The sequence below is a fragment of the Brachycentrus maculatus genome, unplaced genomic scaffold (assembly GCF_059751285.1).
Source record: "Brachycentrus maculatus isolate JH-2025_06_01 unplaced genomic scaffold, ASM5975128v1 h1tg000914l, whole genome shotgun sequence".
Classification (NCBI taxonomy): Eukaryota; Metazoa; Arthropoda; class Insecta; order Trichoptera; family Brachycentridae; genus Brachycentrus; species Brachycentrus maculatus.
Window position 1 is genome coordinate 15001 of NW_028281639.1, and position 20000 is coordinate 35000.

The 20000-nt window shown below is 29.9% G+C and overlaps 1 protein-coding gene across 2 annotated transcripts in view; it reads left to right on the top strand.

Annotated features, from left to right (window-relative positions):
- Positions 1–20000, top strand: part of LOC148299851 (uncharacterized) — a 41952-nt gene that overhangs the window by 3845 nt on the left and 18107 nt on the right. For both annotated transcript variants that reach the window (XR_015839023.1, XM_088275605.1), the window contains exon 2: positions 18182–18303. Coding sequence is in view for 1 of the 2 variants with exons in the window: in XM_088275605.1 (XP_088131731.1) it covers positions 18182–18303 (122 nt within the window). In the remaining variant the exon portion in view is untranslated. The remainder of the gene's footprint in view (positions 1–18181; positions 18304–20000) is intronic.

Here is a 20000-nt window from a genome sequence, read left to right on the forward strand (position 1 = left end):
GTTGTTTATTGAACTTTAAACTTTACCATATTATATACGCATAAATATTTTTATTTTTGCAGTGGGTTTTTTTTAAATCTTATTTTAAATAATTATTCTGAGAAGAGTAAAAATAACAAAATTTTAACATAAATAAAAAAAATCAGTTAAAACTGTTTACTTTGCTGCTTCTTTTAAATAATGATCAATGGAATAACATCTGAGGCAGCCTGATTATTTTCTACAAATTAATCGAAATCCTTCCGAAAACCTACAAAATCCTTTTTTTATAATTGCCTAGAAAATGATTTTTGAATTTACTGAAAATTTCAAAAAAAATATGTTACTTAAACGCTATCAACGCCCTGTAAAACGATAAGTAATAATTTGTTTATATAATTTATATTTGAAGCATTTTTTGAAAGATTTCTCATTTTATATTTAAAATGTAACTGCATTTTAAAATCACTATAAATTTAAAGTGATTTAAAAACAAAGTTACATTTAAATTATAATTTGTTTATATCCTATAGGTGATGCAATTTGTTGCAGGATATCAAGTTTCTTCACCCACTCAAAGTGTTTCGCAATGAATTGCAGCTTTTTCAATTATGCGATCCTGGCACTCTTCATATGAGTATCATGTTATATCTGCAATATGGATCGGCTCAAAGAAAGAAAATCACACTTGGCTTATTTAGTTTTGATCCTTGATTTAGTTTGATTGCCTCATATTTGAATGTTATTACAAAAAATTCCAGACATCAGGCATCATCAGAGTTTATATATTTTTAATTTATAAAATGAGATCCTTATTTTCACAAACTTTAAAAAAAAAAACTTTGGAAGCAGTAGCCCGCGTTGTTCTTTTTAATGTCCAATCTCCCCGGACAGATGGTAAGGTAAAACGTTGCTTTGGAGTCGACATTTGATCTCTGATTTCGAAAATCAATATATAGAATTCGTTTATTTAATCAAAACTTTGCAAGCGGGTGGTATCTCGAGCAATCTTTATCGGTGATAGTATTCCGACCCCGTAGTTATTCCAACCGACACTCCTCGCCAAAGCAAGCATCAGATTTCCTTTTCCGAACAGTTATCGAACATTAAAAGGCGTATGTTTGTTTATTAAGTTTAAACAATTAATCGTTGTAAAAATTATTCAGTTGTTCGACATTCTTCAAACTACGATCAACATCCATAGGACTCACGAAGAATCCAAAAGGACTTTAAAATTTCAGTTTTTCATTTATTAAGATCTAGATAATGACGTTTACTTATATTTATCATCAACGTTTCATGAATATCGTTTTTACCCATAAACCTGGTCCATTTTTTATCTGTTCTAAACTTCAATATACATTTTGTGAAAATCCAATCAACCAATATTTTTATCACGTTAATATCATTCGACGTCATCAAGTGCTAATGTCGTACTAAGAGCCAAAAGCGGTAATTTTTTGACAATTTCACCTTTAAGAATGAGATCATTTCTTGTGTTGAAAAAACAATGCTTTACTATGATACTCTATGGTCATCAAAACATCATATTACATGCTCATTTCCGTTCCTAAGCAACTGTGCGTACATATACCGTATACAATAATATGTAATAATGACTTGCCGCCGGAGGTAGTGTTTTTTTTCGTTTTTGTCTATACTTTAAATATCAAACAATGACGTATTATATACCGAGAACTTTTGGTGATCTGTAAAACTATGAGGTACATACATCGAGGGGATTCATGTTGAAGTCACTCTGATTCTGAGAACAGTGACGAGTGTTGTGACTCGCCCAATCCGAAGACTTGGCATATTTCCACACAATACGATATTTACATATTCTTAGCTATGCACATAGGATGTGAGTACCCACATTATGCATTCGTGCAAAAAATTTTCAGCTAAGCTGAAAGTACAACATTAATCTGCAAAATCTAATTGTATGTGCATAGTTACACTGGCCCTGGCACATGATATTTTTTGAAATTCATTATTTTTTTAATATTTTGTATTGCTAGATTGGTAGTTTGAATCCATCACCGCCGTAATACAGTACGTAATAACTAAAATGATGTATGATTTTGTACCTACAATAATATTTAATAGTGCGCTAGAAATCGTTCCTAAACTAAAACCAATTATTATTATAGTGAACATATAATAATTATAATTTATACGAATGTATTGTATAATTTAATTTACTTTTAAATCTTTGAATAGGAATGCAAAACTAGTATATCATGTTTTCAGATATCAAATTAGGTTTTATCGTTTAAGTATTAATTTATTTAGGCTCAATAAGAATCCAGGTATTCCTAATTGCTAATTGTTATTGCGGATGAAGCATTAGCAGATGTTTACCATTAATAAATATAACGAACATAACTATTCAATATTTACCCATTTTGTATTTTTTTAATTTTGGTTATTTGTAAATACTGAATAATAAAGATTTTCCGCAAATTTAGTGTTTGAAACACGTTTGTACAGTATGTTATAAATAATGTTTGTTATAAACAACATTTTTAGAAGAGTATTGAATGGAATTTCAAAATTACGTTCCTTATTTTTGAACGACAAATAAAAGACATGAGATAAAGACGGAAATTAGAGGTAAAGAAAGTATTTTGTATTATTTTTTGACATCTCATCAAAGATGAAGAAGAATATGGAAGTCTGGGCATTTAGGGGGCTGACGACCGTCATAGGCTGGTTAAAGTGATCACTTTACACACGTATAACATTCACCAATTTTACCCATTATTATTTGGACACACTTGAAATTGTTGTAAAAGTATTTTGTATTAAGAAAACAGCACTTTATAATGCGGGTTTCAGTGAACGTTGAATATTTTCAAGAAAATTATTAAAGGCAAACAAATTCATTGATGTCAAGAAATTATAGAGTAATGCGTTCTTCTAATGGATTTTCTCAAGATATTTGCTAAAGTATTTTTTGTTGTTGCTGTAAATAGAATTACAATAGATTTATGGAAATACTTGCGTTTTTTTAAAGCCACTTTACTTATGATTTTGGCTCTTACATTTTTTTATTGCAAATACAAAAAATAAAAGATATAAGAGTGATAGAGAAAAAAGAAGAAAATATTTATAACTAACCGACATTAATTAAAATATAAAATAAACTATTCGAACTACATTTCTTTGGTCATTGCCAACTATTGGTGTTACTCAGATTGATTGTTCGTACATAGGACTATATTATGTATATTTGTTAATGATTGATTTGGATCGGTTCTGTTTGATGGCGATGACAGTTGACAACAATGCATCAATCCGTCGATAATGTCTATCATAAAGAGTTTCACTCATTACACCAGTATTTGAGTTCTCTATTTCTTATTGGACAATAGTGAATATTTTGCTTATGGATCGTACTCACCCGGCGCTCAAGTAGTAGGTACATGTATAACATCTGTATTGCAGTAGATGGTTAGGCTGCAATTTGTCCAGCGTCTCCCACGATCTCCGCCTGCCCTCGGCCGCGAGGAACAATGCCGTAATAGGCGCAGGCCTGACAATGGCAGATTCTGTTCTCTGCTCCGCCAACTATCCACAGTCTGCGGAGAGTAATCTAGCTTGGCCGCGTGTCACGGAACACATGCCCACTTTCCGTTACTTCATTATTTCCTCCTTTGTGTAATGGTCCCCCGCCCGACGGTGATGGACCGTGGATAAGAGTACATTAAATAATACCTACTTTATAAATACGTGTAACGCTATCTACACAATGTTACTTCGAAGCCATTTAATTATCTGGGATTTTTGACAATATATATGATTGTTAAATCTTCTCATTCTTCTTCTTCAGAGCCTTATTCGCACCCAATAGTGCAAAGGTCAGTGCATCAAATTGATACCATTGTTATGTTTTAAAAGTCAGAAAAGGAGTTGTGTGCCTATTTTCATTGGTATCCTCTTATTATTGGATCTAATTTTACAATTTTGTATGCGAACTCACTGTAAAATTCTATTTTTTTGAAAAAACGTAAAAGTCAACAAAATCTGCAACCATAAACTTTTTTCACCGCAGTAGGTACTCGTATTGATGTAATATTTTCTGACGTGCTGATATCGCGACAGTTTAGGTACATATGTTTCAAATGAAGCGGGGATTAAAAAACTGGCTTCGAGAGCAAATCGGCATTCACCGTGAATTTAGTCTTGACATGCAGACTTTAAGTAATTAGCATGTAAAACACCACACATGAGTAAGTGATTATGTCGAAGGCTGTTGGCGTCGTGTATATATTATTGAAATACGCAAGTTGTTGTCAATACGAGCTGAAACTGAATACAGCTGTGGAGGGAGTGGAATACTCGGTTGTGGAATATCAACTAGTCAGTAGGCAGTGTTTATATTGACACTACCATTCCTCGGTGGTGACATCATCACTGTCGATGATGAAAGATATGCTGGAACTCACTTACCTCGTCAACATGATTGAATTGCACCGAATCATTTTTATTCTTCATCCTTATATGCTATAAACATTATACTGCATTTAAAGCAGCTTTTGCAGATACCAAAGGACAGCAAGAGCGTGTAAAGGTGTTTGGGAGATGCACGTAAAGACCTGTATAAATAAGTATGTAGTAGTGTTTTGATAAACTGAATAATTAAAAAAAATATATATATTTTTTACATATTTGTTTTGTCAGTATATTAAAAAGTATTAGCTTACCAAAAATGCGTCTAAGTATTTTTACACATTATAATTATCGATGTTAAAAGAGATGATTTGGATTCACCACCGACAGCATTTTTGCTAAATCTTTGTATTTGTCCAGTCGTTGAAATCTTTTAAAGTTATGTACTTACTTGGAATATGCCTGAAATCATGGTCTAAAATTAACAATTCTAAAAGGGCAGATTTAATATCGACTAAACTATTTACAAAATCTTTGTATTGTAAATACCTATTGTAAATATTTCATGTATACGAATTTTTGTAATTTAAAAATTAGACTGATTTTAATATCAATAATACTTGTGGACGCCCAGGGCGCGAATATCTTAGCCACTTATACGAGGACTTAGGCTGCTCGATATATGAGAAGCTGTTTCGGGAGATAGGCTGGAGTGGCGAAGGAGATATTATCTGTTGCTGCAGACCGATCCGCAGGATTGAGACCAGAGAGAGAATACTTGATCAATCGGTACCAATTATCCAAATTAATTTTCTACGAAAAATAAACAAAATCGATGCGTATAACATAATATGACTAGTTGTTTTTTCTATTCATAAATGTTTTCATTATGCTCAACCAAATCTAGACCTTTTATGCAAAAAAAATTCAATGTCGTTGAAATACGCGCATTAATTTATTTTTGTACATACCTACTTGCATTATAGCTACCATATATTGAAATGATTTGTTTTTTACGGCCTTACCATATTATCAATTTTAAAATGTATTAAGTTCAAGGTTGCCGATATAATAATTTCAAGGAATACATCTTTTCGCCAGTTTAAGCTTTAAAAATGTTAATTCTTATAGTTTATGTAAAAAAAGCGCCAAATTTTTTAGAGGAAAGTTAAATAATAATGTGAACAGAAAAAAATGCTTAATCCTTAGATCACCTCGAACCAATAAGCTGTTATTTTCTCTGTGAAATGTATTATTGATTTAGTAGATTTTCTCTTTTACAATTTCTTTATCGTATTTCTTAATGTTTTAGATCCAGGTGAATTTTTACATCGATTACCCAAATTCATAAAATATGTATAATATTGAATTGTCAACTGGTTTGTGGGCGAAATGTGCCAGCCCTTTAGTGATTGTCCACTGCGTAGGTTGGCATTACAGATATCAAGTCGGCCTTGCAAACGCCCACTAGATCACTGACTTCTTGTATTAACCCATCAATTGCCTATATCTCCTACAGGTCTCGTAACGTTAAAATACTACCAAAACATTAAAAATATAATATTGAGAGTGGTATTTTTCGGACATTTTTTACACACCTATGAAACCAAATTTTTAATTCACTGAAAACTTAAAGTGACACTGACTCATTCGATTATTAATAGTATATGTGTAAACAAGTACGAGTATATATTTTATTCTTATTTTTATAGTCCTCAACAACACCCAATGGTCATAAGTTTTCGCATCGGAAAGACTTGAAGTTTAAAAACTTTTTCATTAATTCCATAAAGATTAGTACTGTCCTTCAGGATAATATAAAATTAAAAAAAATACTGAAAAAAACACTTATATTTTTTTTCACCCCTCTGCATGGTATCCAAATACACTAATACTTATCTAAGGACCCGACCTAAATAAAAAAGCATGCTTGAAACAGTAAATACGAGAATGTACGCTTGGCAATGACAACAAACGGGTTAAATTTTCTGTGTAGAATACCAGCGAGGCAGACTTGGAGGCTGTGCTCTGGTTATCGCAAAAAAAATATTACAAATGGCAAATTATTGCAGAACAACTTATGCCGCGTCGTTTCCTGGTGTGCTTTGTTTGGTCGCCTTATGTGAACTGATTTATGGCGTGCTGATACTTTTCATATGAGCAAAGATTAACTTGTTTGTCCAGCGATAGGTGGAGACAGAATTGTCAGAAATATACGTACAAGTATTGTGTATTCCTGTATTTAATTTACGATGTCCATTAGTTGTATTAATTAAATGTTTGCTGAAGTAATCAACTGTTCTTTTGTGTATGGGATCATAATGATAATTAAAAAAATAATAGATGTATGTACGTTTAAGAAAAATATTTCCTGACTGGTAGATTTATCACATAAATTTTAATATATTCCAATACAAGTCTGTTAACATTTTTAGTGAAATATCAAGCAATATTTTTACCTCAAGGAACTTACACGTTTTGTACGAGTATGTGTATACAAGTTTAAGTGATCTAGCTATTTCAGCTATCGTTTTCCACTTCTTGATAATATTATCTTCTTTAATATTTCTTCTCCTTACTGCAATCAATGGTTCATAGGGCACTTTAGTGATGGAGCGTTATTTTTATCTTGATATTTAGTATTTGACGGTAAGAATCACACTTTGCTCTTAAATGCCAATATTAGGTTATGTTTTAATTTTGTGTAAAAATGGGTATAAAGTTAAAAGTACACAAATAAAACATATATAATATTGCCATGTATTTTTATAAAATAAATCCTGTGATTCAAAAAGAGTTTTACAAATCGTATTGATAAAGTCCTTTTTGATCGTAAGGGCCGTGATTCGATATAAAAGTTATATTATCACAAAAAATATTATCTTTAAAAATATTATCAACATTTTGAGTGCGTCTAGCCTATGACGGTCGATGGTCCTGTAAATGCCCAGACTTACATATTCTTCTTCATCTATGTTGAGATGTAAAAAATAATGTAAATGTTGACTTAATTAAATTCTTCTATTATATTTAGCAATTCTGCGTCATTATTGGTCGAAAGAGAACGATTATTAGTTAAGACTTTGGCTCTACCACAATCGATTAGGCTTTGTTTACTGACTAATTTCATATTTTATATATAGACAGTTATTTGTTTGAATACAATCTAAACCACATTCCTTTCAAGGTATACTTCTGCGATAGGTACTTTTGTAGGTACACATTTACGTCGAAAAGGCGTAATAAAATAAGTAAGAGTCTGTATTGTTCTTATTGAAATCTGTAGAAAAAATAATAAAGATTTTCTGTACATATTTTAAATGACAAGAATATGTCGTGGCGTCATAGGATATGATGTCAGAGTGATATCTCGCCAATCTATCAAAATGCTGTTTTTCAATAACCGAATTTTAAGAATCAGAATGTTAAATGAGATTATTTAATTTTCGGATTTGATAACGTAGGTAACGGAATACCTTTTTTCACTTGGAGTTGTTCCTCAAAGAACTCGTTCAAATCAGCACTGTATAACTTACACATACTTTTCCACGTATAAGTTATATTTTTCACCTTAAGCTCCTTAATTTTCTTCTTCCTTGCACTATCAAAACCATTTAGTTTATCTTAATAAACATATCCCATTCCTTTACCCAAGAATCTGGAGCCCAGAAATCATCAAGATCAAGTTGACCTCTCGGCGGTCCAACACAGTGCACCATGTACTTACCGCTTGTTGTAGATGCGGGTAAAAGAAAGAGGATCAGTTAAATCCGACATTTCTCTCAAGTGCAGATATTATGACAATTTTCAAATAAATAAAAAAAATAGTAAATTAACTTTTCATGTACGTAGGTGATAGTTAATTTCATTGTTGTAAAAATAAAACCGTTCAAAATTCCTACAGTTTCTTTACAAATCATCGTTATAATAATTTCTAATAATACTTATCATAATTGCGACCACACTTGTTGTCTTATAACATAATTGAGATGAACATTCTTAGAATGACACTTCCTTAATACGTGTGTGGGAACAGTATACGACAATAACAGTCATACGAAGGTCATTACTGAGATTACATTGAACAATTACAGCGACTATTTTTTAGCTACAATATACTAAACAACTCTATTTAATTTTGACATGAAGAACACACATACAGTAGGTACTGTAAACAAGTATTTGTACGTGTATTTTTTAAGTGCTTATATATATATAATAAATATATTTTATTTATTTATTTAAACGTTAACATTTTATGTTTTTCAAAATAAGTCATTTGTACAAGTTATTTTATTGATACATAATATATATATATATATATATATATATATATATATATATATATATATATATATATATATACGATTATATATATATATATATTTATATATATATATATATATATATATATATATATATATATGTATATATATATATATATATATATATATATATATATATATATATATATATATATATATAAATATATATATATATATATATATATATATATATATATATATATATATATATATATATATATATATATATATATATTAAGTATATAAGTACATAAGTTGATTTTTTTCTAGTTCTTAGTAATTTTTATTTTTTATATTTTTTTTATCGCATTGTCTGGCTAATCAATGTTCCCCGTTCTAAGCCAGACAAATTTAGATATTTAATATAAGTAAGCAATACCGGAATAACATAGGTGACTACTTTTCTCCTAGCTAAATATGAAATATTTAGAGACAAATTTTCTTAATGAGAACCATTTTATTTTTCTATATGTGTACAATTTAAGCAGTATTATTAGCCTACCACAGAATTTTTACATGATGTTTGTCATTTTATTTCGTTATTTAAACTTTGGTTTGACGATAGTAAAATAAGTAACTAAGTATGTAATATATAACGGCAATTTTTTAAATCGAAGTTAAACTATTTATTTAAATATTGAAGCAATTTATCGTAATTATGGTAATTTACTTTCCAAACGACATTACAATTCCGGCTCCGTTACCTCACGGATTAACTCTATTGGAGAACTTATACCTCTTGAGCTCATATGCATAGATGTCATTAAGGATATCATTTTGAATATTTGAATATACGAGTAGATATGCGTGATTGCGCAATCAACGCGATCGGAAGGGAATCGCCATGCCAGGGCCAGTTCAGTATCTCATCGGCACGACTATCATCATAAATATTTTATGTTGTGGTCTAAGCATAATCGAGTCCGGCGTGTAGTTTATATGACATTAGATGATATATTTTAAGTTTTATAAGAAACCTAAAACCGGTATTCATAGATATCCATAAGTTTATTTATTTCAAAAGCTTGACATTTAAATACAACGCATGAAATAAGAAAGAAAATATCTGTATTAATATCAAACCATGACAAACATTTCTGAATTCTGGTAATTTTTGTCACATGTATGTTCTTACGATAGAGTTGAGATATAAAAATAACCATAATAATAACGTGAAGTAATTATACATACAATTCTATTATATAAAATTAATTTAACGCTACCTACTTTTAAAATACACTAGTAATCAAAACAGAAAAAAATGTATTGATTTGCTTCGTACACACGAATATAAAACACGTTGCGTTTTGTAGATATGAAACGACAACAAAAAATCTTTAAAAAGCAAAACAGTGAATTGCTGGCATGTAAATTCAGTACATTGTTTCTTAAAATATTGACATTTAATGGAAAATATTTTTCTTAATCAAACGTATCACGAGAGACATGTTAACATGTAATGCTCATTTCCCGCAACTTATTAAAATGGTCTGTAGCACAAACCAATAGGGCGCTATGTACCTTTTATACTGATGAAATTAATTGCGTGATTTGTAAAGAATAAATAACTGCTCAATGTGAAGTAGTAATTATTTTATCGAACAATGCTGTGTTTTGTCGCACATAACAATATGAGATTCTAACTGTATTACAGGTGCATTGGGAAACTGTAACATTGTTTTACATTGTTTCGATGGCGATGTTGACAAAGTTAATCAACTCGGTCAGTAGTGGTTCGCGTTTCGGTCTACTGAGTGGCCATTGCCCACCGCGGCCGTTATGATTTTTAATCCGGCCGTCATTATTCCCGGCCTCCAGATGGCTTCATTATTCGGTTGTGAAACCTACCCGATGGTCTACGTTCTTCGTCTGCCTCACTCGAGACCTCGAACCGGCCTCAACATAAGGATGCGGGCTTGCCTAATAGGATAGAGTCGCTGTTGCATAAAACGTCGTCAATGGAAGACGTTCATCAGTTAATCATAATTAAGTAATTGTAATTTATTTTGGATCGAAAAACACAAATTTTATTGAGAATTGACCAACCCATTTATCGCAAAAAAAACTTTTTCATTAATTTGAAATGTAATTCAGTAATATTCACTGTAATGCGTCGTTCTTCTTTATGACGTTGCTTGATTTTAACATTTTGTGTTATTTACGTTTGCCCACATCCCATGAACATGTTAACTGTTGACCAAATTAACGAAAGGTCCACACAAAAAAGATATTTGACGTATCATCACTACTTTTATTCTTCCCCCAACCATCGCTTAGAACTCATAACAATCATAGATAATAATCGTTAGATACATTTCAAGAATATCTCTAATTAAGTATCAACCCTTGCGATATATTAGTTTAATTTTCGGATCATATCCAATGATGATTTATTTATTATACGTAAATAAAATCGAATAGAATGAAAGATTATCATATTTTATTTTATTAGTTTTTGTTATGAGAAAACGAATCTTATCGAAATCTAACATTACAAGAAATATTTCAATAGTGGTATTTCATATTTACTCAATAGTTTATACAATGTATAATTTAAACCAAGTGTTTAGGGAAAAGACACATAAAAATATGTTAGTTTTATTATATCAGATGTTTTCATCGCAGCCTATCTTTAAATTTGCGTGAAGCAAAATTTTATATTGTTTATATTGCTAATGTTTGCTATTTTTATCAAACCGAACTTGATGATTTATTTATTTCTATGGGGAAATATTATTATTAAATAGTCACATAGCGTACCAATTAAGAGAATTATTTTTAAGAAATAAAAACACATATGGTATACTGAGTCATACAATGACAAGCTGAACATACAATATCATGTTTTGTCAACACAGATTGATATTGTTATCAGCTGGTTCCATTGTTGTTTCATCTCTTAAAAATCAAAGATACGAAAAATACGTACTTTTTCTTCATATTATTTTCGTATGTACCATATTGATTTTTATTGATTAAGAAATGATAACAGATCATTATGTTACTGAACAAAATTCTTTAAGAACTATTAGTACATTTGATTTATTCGTAGGTATATTGAATCACTTTATCCACGTTCGCATTGCCAATATTGTATTACCTCGGGCTATTTGGACTTGGGTCGGATACTTCCCATTTATCGTTAGTATCAAACCATCAATCAAGTAGTAATATGTATTTTTGTTCCATAAAATAGTCCCGGTCTTTGCATTTTCGAGCTTTGAGAATTCTAGTAAATTATGCTCTGAGTTATCCCATATTCTATAATGTTACGAGTTACTCCATCATGTTTTATCTCTTATACTTTCACTAAATAATATGTATGCGGACAATGTTTCTGGAATGCCTGCGCGTATTACCGGTTTTGAAGAGTCTCAACTCTTAACTGCGGTTACAAATAACTTATGTAAGTCTTTTGTTTCTTTAAAAGGCGACACAAAAGTGGAACGCATTTAAATTATTTCTCTTACACAATGCACAGTATGTAGACACTAGGTTTATATGGAAGGGATTGTGACATTTCCTCTGATACAACAGTAAACGATTTATTTGATCTTGTTTATAGGTCTTCTTGTCACATTGGTAAAATTTATATGATGGCTTCCCTCCCAAGAATATAACAACCCTTAATACCCAACATACAAAATACACATGAGTGAATACTGTGTAATTATATTGTTAGCATAACCAACATATTGTTATCGATAGGATAATATTGACGTTGGAAATTAAGGTATAAAATGAAAAATCCAAAATTTGTCAATCATTCAGATTAAATTGAACACAATTTTTTAATCGTAGATTTATGCATTTTTTTGTTAACAATATCATACCTGCTAAATAACACTAGTTATTACAATTTTACTGAAGTACTGAAAACTTTTTTTTAATTAAAGTTTTACTTTGTGGTAAAATCAATTCATTTTTATTTAAGTTTTACTTAGTAAATGGATACCACTATTTCTTAAAACCTTTTATTGTGACACGTGTTTCGATGCATTCCCCATCATTTTCAAACTCCATAACGTAAACATCGTAGGTACATTGGTCACAATAGATTTTAAGAAATAGTAATGGTAAATGGTATTTACTAAGTAAAACTTTAATATAAATGGATTGATTTTACCACAAAGTGACTGCCGAATCAATTAATGACATTGCTGAAAATTCGTTTGTTTATGTACGTCTTCCACACATAAAATTTCTCAATTGACGCTTTAAGCTTTTTGGCTTTCCAACTACCAGTGTGTCATATAGTCTTGAACTCTACAGGATTTAATGCCATCGGTGAGTACATGCTACTTACACGAAGATATCGCATATTTGCATTGAATAATCAAGCACGTAATACCATAAGTTTAACCTGTGCGATACTATTTTGTATTCCACTCTTGAGTCATAAGGAAAAAGTCGACGAATCAAGCTGAGATAGGTAGCTAGTTTTTGGCTACATTCGTTGTGGCTATAAGAGTTTTAAAAAACCTTTTTTTATAATTGACTGTTTCTTATATATTTTAAACAATATTCTTATTTATTTGTTTATCACTAGCTGTACCCGGCCACGTGTTGCTTTGGCTCAATCGGGTTAATTGGAAAAGAAATAAAATATTAAACACATATTTCTAATATGAAATATTTCATTTCACAATGCTTGTGAACCAATGAGAATTAAAAAAAAAAACACATGAAACGACAATGCAATCGGAAACATTGAAAATGTTTTGTGACATCAGCTATCAAGAAGCATGCTCAGTTATGGGCAATAATTAGAATGCTTTATATCAACAGACGGCGCTACCATTGTGTTAAAAAAATGCCGTTTAAAAAAAAAGCATTTGTTACCTGTATTTGTGCCTATTTATATGGAAGTTACTTCTGTTTTCAACATATATCGCTCTTATTCGGGCCAGAGAAGAAAAACGTTCGTGAGCTATTTTCAGAATATTAATTTCGAAATTTTCTAAAAGGTTAGAAATTTTCTTGAAGGAAAAACTAACTACATAAATATTATATCAATGCTACAAAGTAAAACCTACTTCCGACCCCATTATTTTTTATATTTATTTAATTACTAGTAATGTCAATAGGAAACACTTCCTCTCTGAATGTTTAAGTATCATAAATGGTGCGGATATGAAAGTTAAATATTCCAATATACGAACATAACATCGGTGACATTAGATACTTGAAAACGCCAATCAATTCATACACAAGTAGTAATTCGATCTGCATTTCTAACTTTCTATTCGATACAATATTATAAGATACATAAATGTATGTAAGTATTTTTATGTGAGTAAATAAAGTATGTTTATTATTTGCATATATTTATCTAGGTTTTACGCCCCGTATGACGATGTTTTCTCAGTCACCTTTTATGACCCGATGTAACATACATTTATGGTATAATACCACCCGTATAACCTATCTTGTATGTCATTACTATTCTACGCTTGTACTATTCCTGCGATACCGGAAATAACATCAGAAAACCTAAAATTGGCATTCTGATAATTTACCATCAAAATATGCATTTTAATAAATACAAAACAAAATTTATTTATGTAACAATATAAATTATTTTTTTATGTGTAAGAACTAAAAAACTCTTTAAACTTAAAAAATAAATAAATATAAGGTAAATTATAAGTTTTTTTATAACTTATTGTCCATTGTCGTCTTTGACCAGAGTATAAAATTGTATTATTTCAGCATAGATCGAATATGCGAGTACATATCATGTCTGATTCATGACCGCTAGAGGGGCAGATTGTACAAATACCTAATAATATAATAGTAATGGTATCGTGCTCAGAAACTAAAGTAAACTAAAATGATGGTACGGGTATAGTATACACGAGTATACGGTGAATAAGTATCGGAATTATCGCATGCATTTTGTGCAGTTCTCAGATAACAAGACTCAATAGTTCAAAAATGATTATATAAATGTTTGTGATATTATAAAATAAATTATTGTAAATTTTATGTTGATAATATTTTATTTTTGATTTTACTTATTGCCGTAAAAATAACGGTTTATATTTCAAACTAAATGGACAGCACCGATTTTCTGCATGTGTATACCATGACATATATCAGTTCAGAGATGCCATGATTTATTTTTTGATATGATTGAACAATTCGTTTTCCATTTATGATAAGCGTTTATTTTCTGACTTACAGTAAGTGAATTTTAGGATTCAGATGAGTAAATAGCTATTTGATATATTCACTAGCCAAACAATGTAACGTATCTCAAGATTAGTTGTTATTTATGCAACCCAAAAAATATTCAAAATAAAATAAATATTAAATGAAACGTTGGAAAAATACAGGATTATGAAAAATATCCTATTTTATCAAATTATTTAAAAAAATTAAAACAACGTAAGAGTTTTTTCGTATTAGTCAGAAAAGATGTTTCGTTTTGTTGATTTTAATCGCATTTAATTTTTGCCTCTCTCTTTTTTAGGGTGGCAAAATGGTTATCTAATGCTTAACCTAAACCTTGTCGGTAATTATGTTATTTATAATTTGATAATTTATATTTTGTAATTTATATAATAAACGTCGTAAAATTTAAACAATAAGAATTGATAGTTCAAATACTCTGGGGATTGTAGAGATATAAGATTGCTTAACTAGGCTTTGCTTTACCACATCCTATGAAAGAGAGAAAAAGCGGTCAAAAAAGATCACGAAATCTTTTGAAAAGAGTAAAGAACCTCTTTATCTTTATTAAAATTATTCAGGTGTTTAATTTAATAAACAGCATATCAAAAGATCATTATCATACTATGCCATATATCATGTTTAACGATTTTAATTTTCCAAAGAGAGTTTGTATTTAATACTATTAGTTATGGGGTATGGTGTAAACTAGTGTTAAGCAATTTACAGTAGGCTAGAGTCTATTGATTTGAAAAAAAGTTTTCCTAAAAAATGTTCATTTAATCCGAGAAGTGATTTCACTAGGTATTTATACCGAAAAAAAATTCCGGTAGATTTGTGATTTTGACCTGATTGCCAATATCGCGAATTCCTAGTGTGTCTGTTCTATACTTGTATCAGGAGGAGTGAGATTCAGACAAACCGGTTGTGACATAACATTACCGGTTGCTGCGACTGGAGACCGGGGACTGGGGACTGGGACTGGATTCATGTCTCGTGTCTGGCGGACTTTTTCTTTCAGACGAATGTAGTGACAAAACCTTATAAGTATAAGAATACAGTAGAAACTTTGCGCAACGATCGCAGCCTTGTCTCGTGTGAATAATTTATATAAAGTAAATATTTCTTTTTATATGGTCTGGGTGTAGTGAAGCATTTTTAATATATTTTACTTCCTCGTTCTTCTTTCTTGCTGAATTGTAAAGTAATCTGTAAATTCTCTACATTTTCTTTTGAATATTAATATAATCTTTACATCAAGGGCTCATTTACTCGTAATTTTAAATTTACAGCTTAAATATTATTTAAGCTGTAAATTTAAAATTTACTCTATTTATTTTTCCCCTATATGTTAAGTAAACAAACCAAGCTGATCAAATTACGAGTCGTGCGAATATCAAACAAATTAACTGTAAATAAAATAAGTTGTATTAATACGTTTCAGGTCCGTGGTGATTGTTTTATTCATCCATAAAAATGAGATAATTGACGGGTTAGTACTTTCGTCCCAGTAGCTTATTAATGCATTTTTATAGTTAATTCATAAAAAATCGTAAAGAATTATTTTTAGAAAAGTAAGTACATTTTTTTTTCTATCCTGAGGAATAATTATACGTGACACGTATAATGACAAGCTATGTTACAAGAGTTACTTACAAGATGTCTAATGATATACGTTTTTACGCTTTTTCTTCTTCTTCGCATAAACCGATCATTATCATTGTTATATGTTGACTACTACAAGGCGATATTTTCAGTAATATTGGCATTACAGCATTTTCACATTTTTGGTATTTACAGGAGAATTGTTCGACGCATGAAGGGGCGAACGAATGTCGAGGATCCACTGCGATTATTTAAAATATTGTGTCGGGTTGTGGTCCCGTGGTTAGTGTCGCGGACTCTTGAGTCAGAGTTTCTCGTTTTGAACCCACTCTCCACAATTTGATACCTATTTCTAATAATGAGCCGCCTAGGCTCACAGAAATACATAGTATGAGTATTTTTGCATATAATAAAATTAAAACTCTTTTTAATAAAAAAAATCAAAATCATTATACCAATAAAACAAAAAAGTAAAAATTTCAATTATAATATCATTTTAACCGTTTGGAAAAACGCTTTTACTTATGCTCCAGCTAATAAGAAATCTAATAGCTTTGTGTCCACGGGTCACGATTTCTATAACACCTGTTGAAAATACTCGGTGTTATTTTATTTCAATTATTGAAGCTATGTCATTAACAACGGATTTTTATACACGTACTAGTTATGTACTACTAATGTCTTACTAATATCTTAAATGAAGTGTTCTTTATTTAGCTTCACTAACTCCATGTTTTTAGTTTTGTTAAAATTATTACTAAAAATCCAACACCCAAAAGCAAACAGTTTGTGTTTTTAAATATAATTTTTACCGACACGCATAGCCGGTTACTGACAATACAATTTATAACAAATCAACGCTTTAACCTTTTAAAAGTTTTAAGACACGATCTATTACGTGAAAATAGACGCATTTTAAATATTGTCTACTGTTGTAAATTCTCGTTGCTAAATGCCATTTAAAAAAATCGCAATTCGTTATGAAATGACAGAGTTGTCGGCGGAATTATTGATTAACAGCGTATAATTGTTAGGTAACTGAAGTAAATCATTCTTCAAACCATCTCGAATTATTAACTGATCATTACAATTTTGCATTTCTGGATGTTAATGCAATTTTATGGGCTCATTGGAAATCTGGTGTTTCATTCATGAAATTCTTGTTTGTGTCGATGTTACGCTCATCTAATTTTAGCGAAAAATTATTAAATCCTTTTTTCACAGTGTTGAATAAATTTTCGTAATAAAATATAATAATATAAAGTTGTATGCCCACATTTTTTTAACTATAACAACTCAATAATTATGTTTAAAGACAAATAGATTGAAGATTCGATTGTACAAAGTAAATTTATAAATCTGTACATATTATATGTTCACTTTTTTTCCTTAATTTGTTACATTTTTTAATAGGGTAAAATATATGATTCTCAGTATTTGCATATCATTTAGTAAAAATACCGGTTTTTTATGCGATGCCCATTTTTATAGATTCATTGAAAAGCATTCTTAGAACGGTTGTGCAATTATCATTTCAAGTTCCAGCCCATTTTTTACTATATAATTCATCATTATTTGTTTATAAGAAGTATTTGCTCGAATATTCTGGGAAATAATGGTGACTAATAATGTGTGTGCTCGGTGCTAGCTGGTGAAGTTCTATGGCTATTTATGGTAAGGTTGATGATTTCCTTTTATTGCAGGGTCTCGAGCAGGCTGTGGACTTCTCTCCCGTGGTGACTGCCACGTGTAAGGCTGGCTTCATGACTATCCGCATTAACTTCAACCAATCATTTAGCGGCATAGCACACGCCAGAGACTATAGGTAAGACTAGCCCAATCCGAAATATATTATTTATTTGTTGGCATGCAATCTTCTAGTTTATTTTGGTATTGACATTTCTTAAATGTGCCCACATGCGAATTAAAACTTGGATGAATACTATTTCATTTAAATACATATATTAAGTGGAAATATCATGAGTTTGAGATAAAAATTAAATTAAATATACAATTTTGTTATTTTACTTTGATTCATTAAAAAACACTTAATACTCTTAACTATATGAAGAAACGGATTATAAAAATTATTTGTTTGTTTTAACTTTTGAGGTATTATGTTTTATTAATTGGTGTACTTTTTGTTACTACTGTTTATAATAATCACGTAATATTCAATCATATATGATAGAGATCTCTATAGAGAAGGATAGCAAGTTTTAAGAAAACTAATGAATTGTTAAATTTGCGTGATATTTATTTCACATTCTGAGAAGACATTAATTTTTAAAAAAATTCTCTCAGAAGGCGGGACCAATAAAGCAAAGGAAATACCAATGAAATGGTCAATAAAGTGATCCTTACAGCTTAGATACTCTTAAACCAATTACACTTACACCTTTCCATATTTGTTTTATTTTTAAGACACTTGGATTAATACACAATCTGGATTTGTGGGTCTAGAAAGCGTGAATTCAAATATATTTTGTTAGTTTTCTTAACCACAGATAACAAACACAGTACTTACTGATCTCTAAAATTATAACTTTCGTTTTGCTCATGAGATTGCATAGAAAATAAAATGATTTATTATGATGACTGGTGTTTTAATAATCGAAAGTTCAAAACCGCTACTACATTGTTTCATAAGTAATTTCGCTACCTGCTGTGTCTAACTATGTATCTCAAATAACGTATTTTCACTATTCGTGTGCCATTTTTCATTTTAACGTTCAATAGATTACCTTTACCATATGGAAAATTATAAAACTATTCTGACCTACTAAATCGTATTCAATTCAAGTATAACACATAGTGAATTGTAAAGAGTGCTGAAATGATGATCGTTTTCATTTCTTCAAAATGTAGCTTTTTAAAAAAAAGTATTTTATAACGTTACGAAAATTACAAAAAAAACTTATTTTGCTGATTAGCGTTACTTACAACATTATTTTCATAAAATAATGATATTTTTATATGTTGATTTTTAATGTTTAGAAGTGGTATCTAAGTCTATAAAATGTATTTAAAAATGTCTTATAAATAAAATTGGAGCATACTTTTTGAATTTTTTATCGCGTTTTTAAAAGTGCAGATTCAAAATCGATCGTTTAGGGATGAAAAGGATGACCTATATTCTACTAACTATCTAAACATTTCAGGTGGTCAAATTTATTTCATTGAAGTTGTTGTAATATAACATGTTTATAAATCTTTTCTTATTTTTATTTTTATTTATAATTTTTTTATTGAATTTTTTTTTTCAAAATAAATATTCAAATAATACAACATAGTTTTTAAATATACAACACATTTCAAATATAACGTTTCTACCTCTCTAATAAAGTAGATACTTGTGTTTAGAGGGGGAGTTCGTTTTACAACTATTTTTTTATAAACAAAGTAAATTGATCAAAGTCAATTAATGTTAAAATAAAAAATAAACAAATTAAATATAAAAAAAATATTCCTTGGTATGGAGGCTAGGTAGGGGTGAGTCTCATATGTTTTTTTTGTTTTAGT